Source organism: Meleagris gallopavo, chromosome Z (genome assembly GCF_905368555.1).
Source record: "Meleagris gallopavo chromosome Z, MGAL_WU_HG_1.1, whole genome shotgun sequence".
NCBI lineage: Eukaryota > Metazoa > Chordata > Aves > Galliformes > Phasianidae > Meleagris > Meleagris gallopavo.
The window spans coordinates 24,946,056-24,965,910 of record NC_139435.1 but is presented as its reverse complement, the minus strand read 5'-3'; the positions used below and the strand labels follow the sequence as shown (position 1 = coordinate 24,965,910).

General features: G+C 39.0%; 2 protein-coding genes across 2 annotated transcripts; one reads left to right on the top strand and one right to left on the bottom strand.

Annotated features, from left to right (window-relative positions):
- Positions 1-2,055: 2,055 nt before the first annotated feature.
- On the bottom strand, positions 2,056-10,641 carry ANKRA2 (ankyrin repeat family A member 2). The gene is made up of 9 exons (XM_010726642.3): positions 10,301-10,641; positions 9,646-10,027; positions 7,777-7,935; positions 6,344-6,409; positions 4,918-5,015; positions 4,629-4,754; positions 4,032-4,098; positions 3,855-3,935; positions 2,056-2,846 (listed from the first exon to the last, which is right to left on the bottom strand). The coding sequence occupies exons 2-9, from the start codon at positions 9,932-9,934 to the stop codon at positions 2,791-2,793; spliced, it is 942 nt and encodes a 313-aa protein (XP_010724944.2). The 5' UTR covers positions 9,935-10,027; positions 10,301-10,641; the 3' UTR covers positions 2,056-2,790.
- A 37-nt stretch (positions 10,642-10,678) lies between these two features.
- On the top strand, positions 10,679-19,855 carry UTP15 (UTP15 small subunit processome component). The gene is made up of 12 exons (XM_085213196.1): positions 10,679-10,980; positions 11,478-11,570; positions 11,653-11,837; positions 12,896-13,074; positions 13,761-13,886; positions 14,512-14,647; positions 15,629-15,713; positions 17,406-17,555; positions 17,733-17,834; positions 18,063-18,196; positions 18,682-18,740; positions 19,252-19,855. Exons 1-12 carry the CDS (start codon positions 10,891-10,893, stop codon positions 19,473-19,475), a joined length of 1,563 nt encoding a protein of 520 aa, XP_085069322.1. The 5' UTR covers positions 10,679-10,890; the 3' UTR covers positions 19,476-19,855.

Sequence of the window (19,855 nt, the reverse complement as noted above, 5' to 3'; positions counted from 1 at the left end):
TAAATCATACTTTAAAGTGCAATACGATAGAACTGCTAACAACCCTACATAAAAAAGGGAAGAGTATACATGTAGCAAATGTTTCACCAACACCTCCAAGATCAGTTACATTTTCTTGCTTCAAAATATTTGTGTTTCTTTGCATTTAAGATTTCAGCTTTAGGGAAGAAATGGATCCCCTGACTGGCTCTCACAAAAAAACACAATTCAGAGGTTAATTCTGAATTATTCTCATATACACCTTATGTACACCACACAAGTCTCATTACAAAGAGAAACTAGGCCACAAATTAATTCACGTTGTTTTCCCTATATTTTCTTCTACTGTATATTCAGTCATCATAAAATCATTAAGGTTGGAAAAGACCTCTATGATCCTCCATTCCAACCATCCACCTGCCACAAATATTGCCCGCTAAGCCATGTCCCTGAGTACAACATCTACCCTTTCCTTAAACAGCTCCAGGGATGCTGACTCTTACCACCTCCCTGGACAGCCTGTTTCAGTACCTTGCTGCTCTTTCTGAGAAGAATTTTCCCTAATGTCCAACCCGAATCTCCACTGGTGCAATTTAAGGCCATTAAATCTGTCACTGTTCTACTAATGTTACCTGGGAGAAGAGACTGACCTCCACCTCATCACAACCACAACTGGGTCACTGTAGAGAGCAATAAGGTCTCCTCTGAGCCCTCTCTTCTCCAGACTAAACAATCCCTGTTTCCTCAGCCACTCCCTGTAAAACTTGTGCTCCAGACCCCTCACCAGCTTCATTGCTCTTCTCTGGACATAACTCCAGGGTGAAAACTGAACACAGTTCTCCAGGTGCAGCCTCACCAGGGGCTGAGTATAGAGGGTCGATTACCTCCCTGTTCCTGTTCCTGTTGACAATGTTATTTTTGATAGAAGCCAGGATGTGGTTGGCCTTCTTGCCATCTGGGCACACTGCTGGCTTTTGCTCAACCAAGCACTGACCAACACTCGTAGATGCTTTCCATCCATGCAATTTTCCAGCCACTCTGGCCCAAGACTGTAGCATTGCATGGAGCTGCTGTGAACAAAGTGCAGGACCCAGCACTTGGTCTTGTTTAACTTCATCCCATTGGCCTCAGCCCATCATTCCAGATCCCTTTGTAGGGCCTTCCACTCAGCTTGATGTCATCTGCAGACATGGTGAGGGTGCACTCCATTCCCTCATCCAAATTATCAAGACACTAATCAGGATGGGCTCCAATACTGGCCCCTAGGAAACATGTTGAAATAACAAATGAAATAAAAAATTCCAGCATCCAGTCCCAAAGAACCCAGCTGGACGATCCTCAGCCTTCCAGTACTTCGCTTGGGATCACAGTGCTGTAAACAGTATGGATTCCATTTGTGTATGGAATGAGTTTCAAATGGAAAAATCAAACAACACTAGAAACACAGTTAATAAATTTCCTGGATCCACTCATGTTTTTTGAGCTGCTTCTGGAAGGCAAATTTTAAATTTGGTTTATTGCAATTGACTGAAAAAGAAAGGAGGGGCTCAGAGGTGTATTTATGTGTACAGATGACAGACCTCTAGTGGACACAATTACTAAGTGCTTATGTAAACACTGCATAAGGGATGCGTACGTACCGTCAGAGGGAAAACAAACTTCTGAAGTCTATTTAAAACATTTTTTTCATTATATGTGTAAAAATATAACGTGTTCATCACTCTAGTGTAGTTCTGACTAAGTGTGGGGGGGTCTCAGGAAATCATTTAACATTGCCTACTATTTCAATTGTTCGAAACCATAGTGCTGCTCTAGCTCAAGCAGCTACATCAGGACAAGGAAAGTACCACACATCAGCTGAAGGCAGCTCGACTTCAGTAAGTTCTGGCTTCTTTTCCCACACTGTTGATATCTTCTGCTCAGCCAGTGCAGGGAGGATATTTAGGAGCTAAATATTCTGCGCTTGGACTTTCTTATACCAGGTAAGTTTATATGAAGAACACTTTGGTCCAGTTGTTTCATGAATACAAGAGGAAGGCAGAAGGACATGGAAATAAATCAGCCAAGAATCAGAACTACCACCAAGGCCATTAAATTTATTATCTTCTTAAAAATCATACAAAGACAATAGTTGACACAATAATATCAGCTGAAGATCTTGAAAACAATCACACATGGCACACATTTGGATACTACTAACAGTAAAAACATCTTTTTCTATGGTGACATACCTCAGTATCTAAACAATCATCTTCCTGTGAATATGGATCAGTGATAGGAACAAGGAGAACACTTGGCACTGTGCCATCCAGTGCACTATGTGAACACTTACACGGTGAAAACAGGTTCTATTCAGTTTTTCATGCATGACAACAGACCTTTTCTTTCAAGGTTATATAAAATACATTTAAGAAAAGGATGACATCACATATTTCTATGAAAGAGAGAGCATATTTAAAAGCTTAAGTCATGGGTGTCCAACCTGTTGGTTTGTGCTGGTCAAACTGGGTGAATAGGAATTATCTTGAGACACAAATATGTAGGCTGTTTCAAAAGTACTGTATCCTATTTATTTCCATGGAGACTACAACTGGTACATAGAGCACAGTAATACTGTTCGACAGAGCCACTGACATGACGGTGTGGGGCAGGGGGCAGGCCACAGGTTGGACATGCCTGGCTTAAGTAAAACCAGCAAATAGCTGAACTGAGGTAAACTTACAAAACAAATACCTCTTTTCAGTGATTACAGGGCTGAAATGGAGTCAAAACCTCCAAGACGAGAACTGACAGCCATGAAAGAGCCAGCCGTTATTCCTTGATACTTTGAAGTAGCTTTAATAAATGAGACTCAATAACCTGTTGAACTAAAGCCAAGAAATGATCTGGGTTAATCAGGGTTCAATGTTTTTTCAAGTCTTTAAGGTCTGTACTATTTTTTCTGGCAGATACTGACAGGCAGGAATTAATTCACTCTGAGAAGGCAGTTTACATTCCTTCAGAAAAGAAGCACCTCATATAATCAAAAACAACATAAATGGTTTGAAGGCAGATGGGATGATGATCTGTTATCTGGTTTGAATAGGCATATGCCAAGCAAATCTTAAAATGTATAAATGGCTTATTAGAAACTACATCTCTTAAGCATTTTGAGATTGAGCTCTTGAAGGAGTCCTACATCTAAATACCTCTGAAGTTACTGGCTCCCCCACATGTGTATTAGGACTCTGCTTGTAGGAGCAACATGTGCAGTTCTGGCTTGTTTTAGATTCAGTTCCAGATTCTGTAACAACAGATACTTCACACCTTTCAAACTGAAGGCAGCATGAGGGGAAAAAAACAGCAGTAAAGAATCCAATCTTTGCCTTTTTGTCCTCCAGGCCAAATAGGGTAGCCTACTTCACTAATCTCTGCATTCTTTATGTCTGCCCCCAAGGCAAACCAGAGCTAGTACAAGCAAGAAGTTTTGCCAACTGCATCACATGGCAACAAAACAGCACACTGGGTTGAGTGGTTGGAAGGGCTGGATGCACTGTTATTTTTGCCCAGTACAACTCACAGTCCTTGCACAGGGCTGGGGAGCAGCTCATCTATCCCTGCCTGGATCATGACTGCAACAGACCTACACACTCCCTTAACGTGCCCACAGATGCAGATCCATGCTAGTGCCATTTTCTCACCAGGGACTTGGCTTTCTGAACCAATAAGGAAAAATACTAATTTTGTACTGATATATTTAGGTGTGTTAAGGCTCTGAGAATAGGGATCTTCTTTCAGCTTTATAACTAATAAAACTCTACTAGGCCATTACAGCAGCTGCATGAACAAGGAGCAGCAAAAACAAAAATCAAAGAATGTACATTTGCAATACCTACCACTCCGATAGCCCAAGGCTACAGCCAAATCCATTGAATTATAGCCAGCATCTGTTTCGATAGTTGGATCAGCACCACTTTCTATGCAAAACATGAAAAGAAAATCGAGTCAGATTTTTGACAGTAAGAACTGGAAACACATCCATACAGGTAATTCATTTTGGATAGGCTGCTTACCAAGAAGAATTTTTACACATTTCACATGGTTCCCATGCACTGCATACAGTAGAGGTGTACCTCCATTCTGCAAAAGCAGTAAAAAGCCTTAGACACTTAGCAATTGAGTGGCCTGGAATTTTAAGTCCTTAGCATACCAGTATAGTTCCATATATCACACATTCATCCCTGGAGGCATTCAAGGCCAGGCTGGATGTGGCTCTGGGCAGCCTGGTCTAGTGGCTGGCAACCCTGCCCACAGCAGGGAGGTTGAAACTAGATGATCTTTGATGTCGTTTTCAACCCAGGCCATGCTATGATATCAGAACAAGACTTCATGAGTTTTACACAAAAATCAGGTTATCAGTTTTAGTTCTCTATAACTTCCATCTTTTTTCAGCTAACATTGACATTAAGTGACATATACTCTCACTTCTAAACAGACTCAGCATTAGTTTCATTTTCTTTTTTACCAAAAAGTCAGAATTAGCAGCACCAACTTTTATGTTATCACAGAACACCCTATGTAAGTTTGGGAGAACAATTTTAAAATCCTGTGCTCTGCTTCAAAGTTATGACCACGGCATACACTGATGTAAATTCAAGCTAGAGACTTACCCAGTCATACTCATTGACATCAACTCCACAGTCAAGCAGCATTTTCACAATATCTGTGTACCCTTTGCTGCAAGCCAGTGAGAGGGCACTTTCTCGCCCTTTCCCCAAAATCTGAGGATCCGCACCCTGAGATAATGGGAAAAAAAAAAAAGTAACCAATTTGTTTTGAAGTGAGATTTTACAGAGAACTTTGCAAGTTTTAAATATATAGTGGAACTGACAACACTTAGGAAAATAAACTACAAAGTAAGTTAAGAAATTTAAAATGAAGTGTGCTCTTTTTCCTTACATTCTGGAGGAGAAATTCCACTACTGCTATCTGCCCATGAGCTGCAGCCCACATCAGAGGGGTAAATCCTTCTTCATCCTTATGATTGATTACATTTTCTGTTCAAAGCAAAATATAGCACTTATTAATCCCTTTCATAATGTATGGTGTGAGCTGGTAGAATGAATGCTTAGGCATATCCATTGTGAATGAACTGAGGTAGGAGCATGTTCTAAAGTCACTCAAATTTTAACTTTAAAAATAATTTTTTTTTTAACAGTGGTGGTGAAAATAGCCTTGTCCAAGAAAAAAAAAAAAAAAAAAAAGACTAAAGTAAAATTTAGTAGCTGAGTTTTTGTTTTTAGGTTCTATAAACCCAACTCTGTTTTTACTCAGAAAAAAAGTTTTAAGTTGCCTATAATATGGGCTTTGTATTTGGAGAGAAGTCCTGCTTGAAAAGTAAAGAAATACACTCTGCATTACTCTTTAGGCACTTTTTCAACAGTGAGCCACAGACTTGTAGTATAACCCCCTAGTTCATGTAACCAACAGGTTGCTACATGGAAACAATTAAAGTCTACATAAAGAAAAAAAGGAAAACTTTTTTTTAAACAAGCAGCCAACTGAATTAGTTGGATTTTTTCTGTGATTTTGTATCTAAATCCTTTAAATTTCCATTCTTATCGTAGCACCATAATAAGCATTTTTATTGATTACTAACATTTCAAAAAACTCCGGATAGACAACTCACTGAGAAGGTATACACACTCAGATATTCACTTCTTGCTTTCTATGAAAGTTTTAACAGAAGGACTGAAAACAAGGCCGGTTATTATTAACAGCATAAGCATATACTGTGAACAGTACTCAATTCAATATAATACAGATGTACAGGTTGAAATTTTCTATATGTACCATAGACACAACTAACATGCTGAAGAATACAATACAACTTGCAATGAGTGCTCTTATATAGCAAGCATGATCCATAGCTTAAATTCCCAACATATAGTTCTCTATGATGATCAATTAAATAGAATCAGAAAGTTTCAATTAATAGTATGCATTTAAATGATAAATAACAACAGCAACAACAAAAATCAAGAAAACCAAGCCAACTTTACCTCTTTTGATAGAACTAACATTCTCTTAAAAGTTTACGGATCACCCATATAGTGCGGGAAGCAGTGAGAATAACAGATTTCCCAACCTCCATCAATATTACTGTTTCATTTTAAGTGCAAATCAAAGCACTGAGTGAATTAAGAGTCATAGAGAAAAACAATTCACCTGCAGAGAACAGGTGTCTCAAAAGTCAAAAGTTGGAAGGGACTCTCAATCATATCAGATTTGGAGATCTCTTTAATGCATCTTCAGGGAAAAAGTTGAGTGTAGCAGAATATGCACGAGATAAAGAGGGAGGTATTTAATCTTTCCTCAGACTCACCCTGTTCAATACGTGTGGCCAGATACAACATTTCTCCCTGAGCAGCCAGCTGGTGAACTGATAAAGCTGCAGAAATGAAAGCAAGAAGATGTGATACGGACATCAGTTTTCATTCTGATGTTTGGAGGAGGGCATAGAACATCCGTTGGCTTGAGCTACACAGAGTCCAGACATGACAGTGTACATATATGTCACTTTTTACTCTGAATCATTATCATAAAATGTGAGACCTTTCCAAAGAATTTCATAGGTTTCCATAGTTTTTTAATTAATGTAGAAATTATGCTAAAAGGTGCTTCTTACATCGACTTCTCAGAAGGCAACCCTTTCCCATTTTTGGTCAGCAACCCAAGAGCATATTAAGAACATTTATCAAATTAGAACAAATTTATTTTGATATTTTACAATTGTGTAATTTACAAATACTATTTATTGCGTGAAGAGATCACAAAATATCTGGAAACTCCAAATGTGACTCTTATTCACTACAAGGTGGGACAGAACAGACATTACAGAGCTATGTACAACATGACATCTACCAAGGAAGAATAAAGTGGTGAGTTTTTTTAATTTTTAATCAAAAGTACCAAGCCATAGAGACAGTAGAACTCTTTAAGGAGTTACAAAAGAGAACTCTCTGATCCCACAGTAAATACTGCACAGGTGGATGGTTCTGACAATCACAACCTGGGGCAAATCTGAAAGATGCTCAGGAAGAAATATATATAATAAACGATCTCGGATCTACACAATAAGAAAATAAGCTAACAATTACATATGTATATGTAAATATACCATGTCCACTTTTTTTTTTTTTTTTTTTTTTTTTTTTTTTGTTCAGTGCAAAGAAGCTTGATTTCTTTTTCTTAAAGACTGCCTATTTTGGTCAGGCTGAGGTCTACGTCAAGATCTACTTTTCTCAATTTATTTAACACTGGCCTTACTCAGTTTAAGAAAGATGCACACTCAAGATTTAAAAGTTATTTAAAAAGAGAGTAGTTCATAGGAGGCAAAGTAAATCTTAAAGAAGTTGTCTATAGAGAAAAAGCTTGAAACTAAGAATTAAAAAACCCTTGAATAATAGTGTCATCTTGATTTTCAAGATGCATGATAGCTATGACATTTGCAGCAGTTTGGAGCAATTAAGCTTCGTAAGTTCTGAAAATAATTACATCAAGCACAAAAGCTTAAAACTCCAAAGGATCAGAAAAATCACTGTCTCTGCTTTTTAAATCAAGAACTGGACCCTCTTCTGGAAAATACACTTCAGTCATGCACTCAAAACAGGCTGGAACACTGTGGCATTAAACAATGTTTTCTTCCTACATTAAAGTCTATTAAAGTGGGGGGAAAAAAAATGAAAAAACTCGGCAAGCCAAGTGAACTGGCAGTTCACAACAGAATTATTAGCTGAAGGGCAGAAGGATACTTACAGTTTACAAGCAGAGGTGTTGTAGAGACTTCATTTCCCCTATGTTTGTTAGTTAGAGTAGTTGATTGTTTTATTGGTGAGAAATGCTTAGTAGTTGATGGAGTATAAACATGTCTTACTTGGATACCAGGTGAAGGAGAAGTACGGATGTTGCATTCAGCTACATTAGAGAAAACAGACATAACTTTAGTATCAGGAAGAGAATTAAATCAAAGCCACAGATTCTGATCAAGTTAGAAAGCACCAATAACAGTAAGATCTTTCAAACACACACCACATGATCTGTGTAGCATGTGCTTTTTCTACTGTGTACTACATGAGTTGAACAAAGAGCTGTTTTCAACATAAAACATAAAACAATGCTAGTTGCCCACATGTTACCCAGAGACAACTTGCTGTCTAAGTGAGGAAACTCTCTGCCTAGATCTCCAATGTATCTGGCATGGATTTATCAAGTATTCCTTGGCATTCAATACTCTTGCTAGCACTCTCCAGTGCAAAGAATATGATGCAGCTCTGGTCTTCACCAGGACTTCTTCCACTCCTGTTGGATAAAATTATAACCGCATTACTGATGTCTTAGAAATGTTTATCCAGCAGGAACAGAGATATTCTAAACCAGCTTACAGAAAATGCAGCAGAAGTGGCCGTGAAGCCAATTATTAAAGCATTAAACTCCATTATTGGCTAAACTGATTTAAAACCAGGGTGCACTAGTAATTAGTGACAGGAAATTAACTGACATGCACATAGAATTCACTGTATAGAGAACCTTGTGGTCATAAATCCAAGTTCAAATTTCCTAAGAGAACCAGTAAGAACAGGGTAACAGAATGAACACAAAATTCCACTTTGTTTGGCAAACAGCTACAGCAAAAGTTATCAAATTAAGGGACCTACCAGGGATTTTTGACCCTGGACCCGCAGGATTATTTCTAAAAAGTTCACAGTTGTTATTTAAGAAAAACAACTCTATTGCTGACAGGTCTAAATTTCTCATACAAGTCTGCAGCTCCACTAAAAAGCATTCAGGGCCTTTAAACACAGATCAGGGAAATCATGAAAACCCATAGTAGGTCTGTGTATTCGTTATAGAAAAAGTGTAAAACTAAACATAATGAAATGACAAACTACTCAGAGTCCAAAATATTGAATCGAACACTGAAAAAACCCACACTTTTTAAGGATGAATAGAATTCTTAAATTATTTTTCCCATCAATACGCTCTGCCATTAAAGAGCACAGATAAATTCTTATGAAGCTGGACAGAAGTGGTTAGAGAACAGCTGCAGGGAACAATTTACAGAATGGTAGCAGCATTCACTTTCAAACTGAATCAGCAAAATGATCATTAGAGTGATTACAGGCTTTGTACAGCTGAATGGATATGACAAAGTCAACTGCACAACTGACGTTACTCTGTCATCGTAGTAGTGGAAAGATAAAACATGGTCCAGAATGCTACTGAAGTTGAAATGACCACATGATGCTTTCAGCAAGGTTTTGTAAAGACATATACATTCAACATGTTATAGCTCAACTTAGACTTTCATTTAAGAGAGCTTGCTACCAGAAATAACCTTGTTTTTAAAATCCGCATCAGCTCTTTATAAATTAAAAACTTTTTGTGCAGTTACTTTTTCAACTTTTTTGATTAAAAAAACAAACCAACAAACCTAAAAGTGAGATAAAAAAATCCTGGGGAAAATGAATTATACAGGAATAAACCATCAAGCTTATTAAAAAAATGCTAGCAGAAAATATCTCAGAAACTATTACTGATTAACACACATACATGGCACAGGCTTTTTAAAAAGCAGAGCGTGATGAGACAATCTGGTCATAACAACTTGTACCATAAAAGTTCAACCTTTAAACAAGACAGATGCCACTTCCAGGTCAGAGTTAACTTGGTCTTGGATATTTTTACTGTCCTCCTCATTCAGAGACTTCACAAATCGTGAGCAGACGTTCATATCAAACCTATTGGGTAAAATGAACTTCATGCCCATAGCCACACTCTGGGATGGGCCCTCCTCTGTGCTGGAGTCAAGCTGGTGCTCCACCTTGATGTCTGGCATGGGTAGAAGGCTGTAACTAGTGGTACACTCTTCCACAATTAGCTGGGCCCTGGAGTCTAAGTCAGCTGATAATGCCATAGCTTTGGTTGCGTGACACTTCTATGGAAAGAATTTCCTCATGGTTTCCAGCCAAGAGCAGCTCTGGTCAGCCAAGCTCCAAGGAGATTCAACCTGCAGTCAAACACAGATAAGATACTGGTGAAGTGACACATAAAAATACATAGTGCAAGCATCATTTGGGCTTATCACCTTTGTTTTAGGTAGTTAAACCCGTAAGAAATCTCAACGCTACTACAGCCAAAAGCTTTGAACCAAGTGGATGTTCCAGCCGAATTCCTCAGTGTGGGTGGTGAGAGCTTCGTTTTTGGATATCAGTCTGCCCATAATAAAAACAAGACAAAACGGGCAAAGAACAAAGCGTATCCCCCCTCCCCCCCCACTCACCCTAAGCAAAGAAAGGCGTCGAGCGGAGAACTTGGTTTTGTCTTCTCAGCGTTAGACCTGAAGGAGAACACAAACGACTGCCCCTTCGCGATACACCACCGAAGCGAACCGTAAAGAAACAAAGGCGTCCTAGCGCACGCCTCAGGAGACGACGGGCCCTTTTCGGCAGGGAAGCAGCCGACGGGCAGAGGAAAGCCCTGAGGAAAACTGCGGCAGGACCCCAGCGAGGCCGTGACCGTGCTCCCCGAGCAACCCCCCCGCGATGAGGAGAAAGCGGCGTTTTACCACCCCCAGGGAGTGTGAGGCATCACTTCCGCCTTCTTGGGTGGGGGTAAGATGTCACTTCCGCCTCACAGCGTTGCGATTGGCCAGGTGGCGGCGCCCGCTGATGACGCAGTCGCCCGCTGGAGTGCAGTCTGTCCGCGAGGTGCTGCAAGGCTATGGCGGCGTGGCGCGGCCTGCTCCTTGCGCTCTGAGGTGGCGCGTTCCACATTTCCCGGCGCGTTCCGCTCCGCTCCTCTCCTCCGTAGCACCTCGACCGTACGCTCGGAGACCTCCCTTCTTCTCCCGGCTCCTCCTCCGGCTCAGCCATGGCATCCTACAAACCCGTCACGATCCCGGCGACCCCGAAGCTCGGGGAGAAGATCACGCAGGACACGCTGTACTGGCAGGGATACAAGGTGGGAAGGGCCCCGGTGCCAGGGCAGCGCCGGTCGCGTTCCGTCGGCGCGGGGCTGCAGCTGACTCCGCCTGCCCCGCGTGCTGGCCGGGCCGCGCTCGTGGCGCAGGGGAACTCGGCGCGGCCGTGTGCGGCTGGGGCGGTCTGTATCACGGGCTGGGGCTGCGGGAGTCCTGGCTGTCCTAAAGTGTTTCCTACTGCTTCTGTTGGAGTAAGCGGGGTACTATGAGTGAATAGAACTTTTTTTTTTCTTTTTTTTTTTTCTTTTTTTTCCCCTTTGAGACAAAGTGTGTAATTAATGGCTTGGTTGTAGTGTGTGAAGAGCACGGAAGCAAAAACAGCCTGGGGAAAAAGAAACCTAACGGGACGGTGCTTCAGAGATAATTTTGTTCCAAATAGCATTTTAAGCTCAGCAGCAAGAAAAGATTTTTTTACGCTTTTGTCATTTTTGATAGTGTGCCTATGTGTATTTAATTGTCTTTATTTTGATTCTTTTAGACACCTGTTCAGATTAAGGAGTTTGGTGCAATAAATAAAATAGACTTCTCTCCAGTTCCTCCGTATAACTACGCTGTCACAGCCTCCTCAAGGGTGAGTGGCTGTTTGTGAGGTTGTTATGTTGCTGCTTTTCAACTGATACCCCTTGAGTGAAGATAATGTCTTCTTTTGCTAGGTCCACATTTATGGACACTATTCTCAGGAGCCAATTAAGACATTTTCTCGCTTCAAAGATGCCGCCTATTGTGCGACGTACAGGGATGATGGCAAATTGCTTGTTGCTGGCAGCGAGGAAGGCAGCATTCGCCTCTTTGATATTAGTGGAAGGGCACCCCTGAGGCAATTTGACGGTCATACAAAGTAAGTCTTGCTCTTTGCGTGTATAAGCTTATTTTGTGTGTTTACAAACGTCTGCTTTGCGTGTTGCAAAAAGTCTGAGCACTGTTAATCAGATGCTTGCAACTGTTGCATGTATTACTGAAAAGTAGGTTTTAAAATTGAGTTATGAATTGCAGTGACAGTGTTGTTTTTTATTCTAAGTATGACTTGAGTACATGGAAGAATAAGTGCGTATTCAAATTCAGGGCGATGTATGTTAATGTGTTGCATAGACATAGTTTCATGCCTGCATGTCCTGACAGACAAATTTTATTTGTTGCTAGGAGGAGCAGTTACAAAAAGTTCACTTTTTTCACTTAAAAGCAAAATAGCAAAAAAACAAACAAACAAACAAAAAAACCTAACACATCTGGAAGAGGAGTTCTGATGTTCCAGATAGAAAAGAGTGGTAATACTTTGATTTGAGAAATTGCTGCCTTTTCAAAACCTGTGAGTGACTTATCTTTATGGAAAGTACTATCATCCTCCCTCAGGAGAGCACCCACAGAGAACTTGAGACTGTTTTTCCATTTGAGCTCTCTGCTTTTAGATAAGGTATTACCTTATGTTGTGACTCTTAGGTTAACCTAACTATAATTAAATTTACGATATGTGTTTTATGTGTAAAAATCATTCTCTGTTGCATGTTATACTAGTAATTTCAATAGTGATTTTAAGGGCCACAAAGTGTCTAACCTTGTCTTACTTAAAGCTGAATATTGTAAATATGGTCTAAAGGATTAAGCTAGCTCACAGATCTCTAAGTAACAAATATAGGATTTACATCTCTCGAGTAAGCAGCCAGTAGTCCTCTAAAACTTTTCATGTACATCTAGTGAGATCCAAGAGGAAAGATCCTTTCTGGCTGAAACTATAAAACCTAAACTGTTAACTTCTGAAGTGAGGGTCTGTAGCTTCCAATAGCGAATGTTTTGTGCTTTCAGGCTATAGAGAATGCCTTCCTTTAACAAACTTTTGATGCAGTGTTATGGAAATGACAGAATATTTTAACTTTGGCTGTTATGGACTTTGGTTTCTAGAGCTGTGCACGTGGTGGGCTTCCTGTCTGATAAGTACCGAATATTTTCTGGTGGCGATGATTATTCATCGAGTCTGTGGGATATTCCAAGTGCTACAGAAATAGTGTCCTACAGTGAGCATAATGACTATGTGAGATGTGGCTGTGCAAGTAAAGTGAATGGAGATGTCTTTATAACAGGTTTGGTTTTCTTTTTTCAAATATGTTTCTTCTGGGTAGAACTGAAGAAAAACACAGGAAGCTTCTAATACAGTAGCATCGTGTTTATTTTATTTTAAACATGAAGAATGTGTTTTCCTGCTCAGGGCCTAGTGTGTTCTTTTGCTTGCTTTTCAAGCCAAATACTGATGTTTGTAGGGGAACTGTAGGTGTTAAACACCTTGCTATACCCTGCTAAGGTTAATGGGACTGTTCTGACTTGATTCTGAAAGTTTAAAAAAAAACTGTGAATGTGTGCTTCTACTGGATCTGGTGTTTCATGATGTTTCAGAAGAACATTAGTTCTTCTGAAGTTTTAAGTGCACCTTAAAACTTGCAGACTCAGAAATGAAATGTCCTGTGAGGAGTATTTAAAATCAGTTGCTTTTGGTTTTCCTACCAGCAACTTTTTATTATAAATTTGTACTGAAATTGTAAATTAAAGTAGTATAAAAAAATCTAGCTTTTCTGACTTTAGAGGTCACAAGGCACTAGGTTTCAGCAGTTTTTCTGGTATATTAAGTTGAGTAAACCACTAGAATTTTTAAATACATGGTTTAAAGCTGTTTCCATTTGGCAAGAGTTCCTTTAAATTGTAGCATGTGGCTGTTTTAGTTCCTGAAATAATTTAAATTATGTAACTGAAACAAGCTATGGTGTTGTTTCAGGTTCCTATGATCACATGGTGAAGGTATTTGATGCACGAACAAAGAGCAGTGTCATGACGATAGAACATGGCCATCCTGTGGAGAGTGTGCTTCTCTTCCCTTCTGGAGGTCTTCTAGTGTCTGCAGGTACTTAAATAAAATTAACTAAGTTTTCTGTGTGCTCTAACTTGAGGACTCCAGTTGGTTCCTTCTTGTGTAGTGCTTTCATTTGGGCATGTATTGCTAAGTATGTATCAGCTGGAATTCTCAGAAATCTTCCATGGGAGTCTGTATTGATCTTCAGGGTGAAGCTAGGGTCTTCTTGTCTCTGATTTGCTTTTCTTGTAATTAGTCAAAAAACAATTGTACGTCTTTAATGAAAAGGTACAGACTTAATTCATCCAGTGCTAAAGTGAAGGGATGAACATAATTAAGAAGTGTTCTGTAAAGGTGTGACAGTACTGTTCTCTTAATCACACACAGCAAGGCTTTTATTCTCTTCTTCCTGTTGCATGAGAGGTCTTATGATCCAGTGGCATATAAATCCATTTTGTAGAGAGTATGTTGAATCATTCAGTTGTGTCTGCAAAATGACCTAAAAAAAAAAAAGGCAGACATACATGTCTTGTCCCAGAGGATAGTCAGGAATGGACTGGGAGAGTGAATAGAAACCTCTGCTGCAAAGGTGGCACTGTATCACTGTGTGAAAACTTCAGACAAGCATAAATTTGTGTGTGTCTGCCTAGCTCTTCTGTGTGCTTCTTTCTTATAGGAGGTCGATACGTCAAAGTCTGGGATGTACTGAAAGGTGGACAATTACTAGTTTCACTTAAAAATCATCATAAGACCGTAACTTGCTTGTGCCTGAACAGCTCTGGGCAAAGGTTACTGTCAGGATCCCTGGACAGGTCAGTATGTTTTGTGACTTTTTTGTGATTTGAATTTTTTAGATTTTTTTTTTTCCCATTTGGAAGTAATTCTACATCAGCATGAAGCTGTGTACATGTTTAAGCTTAAACCCTTTTAGCTGCTAGGGATGCAATTTGTTTAAAAACATATATTGTGTACCCCTTGAAATGAGACTGTCAACAGGAGTGTATCCAAGGTGCAGAGGTGCATTATGTTCTTTGTTGCAAGGCTGTTTTTTTTGTTTTTTTCTTCTGTTTTTTTAAATTCTGTTGCTGAGTTCAGATACTCAACCTGTTGTCTCTGACGCATCAGAAATATGAAGTGCTCTGCAATGACAGTGGTCTGTTAGCGTGCTTCTCTACTGCACTCCCTGTTGTACTTCCTAGGTTTCCTCAAGCCATGCAGTCGCGAAGCACGAGGTATGAAGGATCACACCAGCCATGTAGCTGTTGGTCATCCAGTGATCCTAACAGCAGAGCTCATACTTATTTCAGAATCATTGTTTGTTGTTTGTCTTTTTCCCAATTTGTGGATTTCTCCTCACCGTCAACCAAATCACTAAAGGGCAGATGGATGCAAGAGTATGCATGGATTTACTTCCAGAAATTGTCAATAAATCCTAAATTTAAAATTTAAGAACATTTTGGAGGAAATATTGTCCTACTGCTCTCTAATAAACATTACTGAAGTCGGATTGTGACTACATCTCCCTTCAGTTTGTTTTTCTGTCCTTGCGTTGCTTTCATCTTTTTGGCATAAGGTAAAACTGTCTTGTCTTTTCTGGATCTTTTTTTTGGAGCCTTTCTGTCATTGCAGGAGAGATTAAAGGTAAGATGCTTTCTGGTTACGTGGAAAAAACTTTATTTATGTATTAAGTTTTCTTAAATGATCTCCTAAAAGGTGAGAATGTAAACACTTCACAGAATTTTCATCAATAAAGCATTAGTAACAAATTTTTTAATCATTACTGCTTTATATAGGCATGTGAAGATCTACAGTACAACTTCCTACAAAGTAGTCCACAGCTTTAACTATGCAACATCCATCCTTAGTCTTGCATTGTCGGTAAGTGCTTCAGAAATTGTTTTAGGCAAGGTAATTGTTAATAGCAGCTAAGTCACTGGAGTGATTTCATTTTACTTTCATTGCTATCAGATGTTTCACAGTAATACTGTACTTGAGAACTAGGATCAGCGAATATATTTCTTCTGAGTAAGATTGCATGAAAGGGTAACAGGTTAATATCCCAGATGTTACTTGATTAGATCTGTACAAAATTTTGTGTTTATCAGGGAGTGTATATAGCATGGAGGAAGTCTGTAGGGAAGTCCTTCTGATTTTTCAAGAGAGTGTTACTCATTGCTTGCTTTTCAGGACCTGTGTGTATCTTCTTCTATGGGATGATAAATTGAAAAAGTAGTTAAAATGTTGTTTGAAATGTCTAGAATAGGGTGAATCTGTCATAGAACTTGTTGGTATTAAATCCATCTGACGAAAAGGAAAAGGCCAGGGATATGAGCATAAACAAATACATTTGCTGAGGCACATGTATCTTCCTTTTGGAAAAGGAAAACAAAGATACTTATTACTCTGAAGCATTTGAGTGTTGATAGATAATCAATCAGTTTGATAAAATTGTGAAGGTGGGCACCACTTTCTAGATCAGTTTTGTCATGATGTAGCCTCTGGAAGCTATATAAGAGGAACAGTGAAGATTGTTTACTGTCTTTGCTACTTTAATGTCCTGCTTTTCTGAAACTGAGCGTAGAGGGCTGTGGAGGTCAAGGAATCTTCCTTCATGTATTTCCCACTTTGTTCTTCCTCAGAGTACTGGAGTTAATTGGGTTTTGAATGAAGACTGTCACGGGGTGTATTTTTCACAGAACCACAAAATCCATATGCTTTGGACTGGTGCTGCAGCTGCAAAATATGTGCAGTACTTGTGGTTTGGCATTTGCGTGGCTGTGTATGTATATTCTGAGACATAATTTTTTTGTTTCTGGTTGACACCTGGAAATCGTAAGATCAAATCAGAACATAGAACTGATTCTGCTAGGTCAAACCAAAGGTTGGTCTGTCCAAGATTCTGCTTTCAGCTCTAGCCGTTAGCAGATGGTTATGTTAAACTGAAAGCAAGAAAACTGTGTATGATAAATCTCCCAATGTTCTCCCAAACTGCATGGACATTTTTAAATGAAAAATTTGCTGGTTAGAATGCAGTTTCTGTGTAACTCACTCAAATAATTTCTCTTACATAAACCTATTCAGTTCAACTGTAGGATCTCATAGAAATACTTTCCAACTAGATAGATAATTGTATTATTTTTTGACTAGGGCTTTATTGTCAAGCATAAAAATTGAGAAATCTGCACAATAATATGTCGAAATACAAGAAAGACTATTCAGGGCAGAAGCTGCTGAGCAAGAGCAACATGAGAAGACAAGGCTGAGAACTAAGGGCATCTCCGTAATACACAGGAGAAAGAAACTACACTTTAGCAACAATTGTCAGGGAATTCTAACTGTTTATGTCCGACATGATTGTGAATTGCTTGCTCTGCATATGCAGCTTTGGGGTGCAAAGAATAGTGGAAAATTACCAGGTTAAGCTAGCATAGGTATGAAAGTCCGTGGATGCAGATAATAAGAGATTTCATTATGCAACTGCAGCAGAGTCCATGACCTCATGGCCACAATAATAAGGCATGCATCATCAGATAAAACACTAAGTTCCTAACTGTGATTTTTACATTTTAGCCTGAAGATGAAACTATAATTGTAGGCATGACCAATGGGGTGCTGAATGTTAAACACAGAAAACCTGAAGAAAAGAAAGAAAAGTCTCAAAAGAAGAGACAGCCAGCATATAGAACCTATGTGAAAGGAAGAAATTACATGCCAAAACAGGTACGACGTAGTGAGCAAATGTTTACTGAAGCAATCAAGATTTCTTGTTTCATATGTTAAGTTGAAGGGAGGGGAGATACAAAGACGTTTAAGCTTGTCTGTAGTAAAATGTTTGTGTTATGCTATCTAATTGTGTAGGTGCATGTGTATTACTCAGAACTTGTCTTTCAATTCCAGGACGATTTCTACGTCAGTAAGCCTGGAAGATGTATTTTGAGGAAATATGACAAGCTGCTTAAGAGCTTTCAGTCATCCAAGGCCCTAGATGCTGTACTGGAAGTAAGGCTTTGTTTTTGTCTGAGCAAATCTGTATGGTGTCATCTAAAGTAGATTTTTTTGTATCTCAAATTAACTTCAGTGTATGACTAAAATGGAATCAAATCTGTCTGGGTTCCTTGTACGTTTTTTTGTTCATTTTGGTTTTTTTTTTTTGCAAATTGATACCAACTGCTGTTTGCTGTACAAGGAAGCTGCCTTTGGTACTAAACTCTTCTCATATATGTCCAGCCACACATTAGGCTTTATACTCCTGAAGTTACGGTTGCAGTTATGCAGGAACTAAATCGCAGAGGAACACTAAGGAGCGCGATTGCAGGCCGAGATGAGAAGCAAATTAGTCTCCTCCTTACCTTCGTGACAAGGTACTATTTTGTCTTAAGTTCTCTCTGACAACTTGAGACTTGTATTTCTTAAAGGCCTTTGCCATAGAGGACATCGTGGTTGGAACTCTAGTTGCAGTCTCACTTACACTCTGCTTTCTAAAGTGAAGGTCTGGGATTTCAGCTGCAGCACTGAAATAGTTTGTATTAGCATAAAATGATTTTGCTGATGCTATGAGAGCCATAGAGATTACCTTGCCCTTTGACAGACATTTTATCCATAGCCCCTTATTTTCTGTTCCCTCAATGCAACTCATGTCTTCATCTACCTAAGGCTTTTGCCAGTCCTCTAAGCCACACTGCCCTTTTGAAAATTGAAACTTATTTGCCACAGATAACTCTTTTGACTCGTATCCCTGAGTGCAGTATCATCAAGGGGAAAAAATCTGTCTGCATTCCAGCATGATAAAACTGCTTGAAACTTGCTTTTTAAAAAACAGAAAAATATGGATGTTTTAATTTTACAGGCGTGTAATTGAACCTAGGTTTACTCCAGTACTGATAACTGTTGCAGATATGATCACTGGTAAGTACGAAAGTACAACACAAAAAAGAATCTCAGAGCCCAACAGCCAGCTTGAATATAAGATGAAAAGTGTTATGCTTTTAATAAACTAAACTTTTATAAGCTTGTGTATAAGTATAAACTCAGTGGCAAGAAAATGACCCAAAATGAAATTTTGCTAGATAACTTTGACCACAGTAAGTACCTAATTTGCATTATATAGGAAGCTTCTCATAATCTCCACATTTTTTTGATTCTTCATGTTTCTACACTTGCATAGTACAAGTGACTTCAGTTTCTCCAGTGAGATAAAAATAGCATTTGAGATAATGAAAACTTCTTTTTCTGTTAGTTTGTACTTGATGTGACTATGCATCAATAATTTATGCTGTTTTCAGAACGCCAGCAAAGTTGTCTTATTTGCACATAGGATTGGGCTAGTGCCAAATTCCTTAAATGTATGTTTAAGTAGCCAGTACAGTTATTATGTTTTTAGTAGATGTAAGGGTCCTAAATACTCTTATCTTTACAGACATTTATCAGCCTGTGGTTGGACAGTCAGCGCTTGTTGATAAACAGTTCTTGAGACTTCAGGAAACCATAGGAAGAGAAATTGACTATCAAGAGGAACTGTTAGAAGTTTTAGGAATGATGGATGCACTCTTTGCTACTTTGACTGAAAAAAGAGCTACTTACCTGGAAGAGGACAAAAGTAATGGCCTTACAAAGACTCTGGACCAGGACATAAGTATCTGAATGTCATCTGACACACAGATAATTACAAAAACTATGTGGACTGTATGCTGAAGTTCTTTCTTCCTGGGTGCAATTTTGGAAAGGCTGAAATATTTAAGACAGGAAGAAGAACTTGTTCAAGATTTTCCATGTAATATTTTTTGAAAAACAGGATTTTAAAATTTAATTCCAAAGCTATTTAACTTTTAAAACGTGCTTTGTGCATCCAGTACTAAATCATTGTTCAATTAAAAGAGCCGGTCAACAATTTTTACTTTTTATTCACCAGAAAATAATTCAGGTTTGTGTAATTTGAACATGTAATCATTCTTATTTAAGGTTAATCTCCCATGTCAGGTACTTGGAGACCAAGAAATATAAACCAAATGTGTGTTTGATAA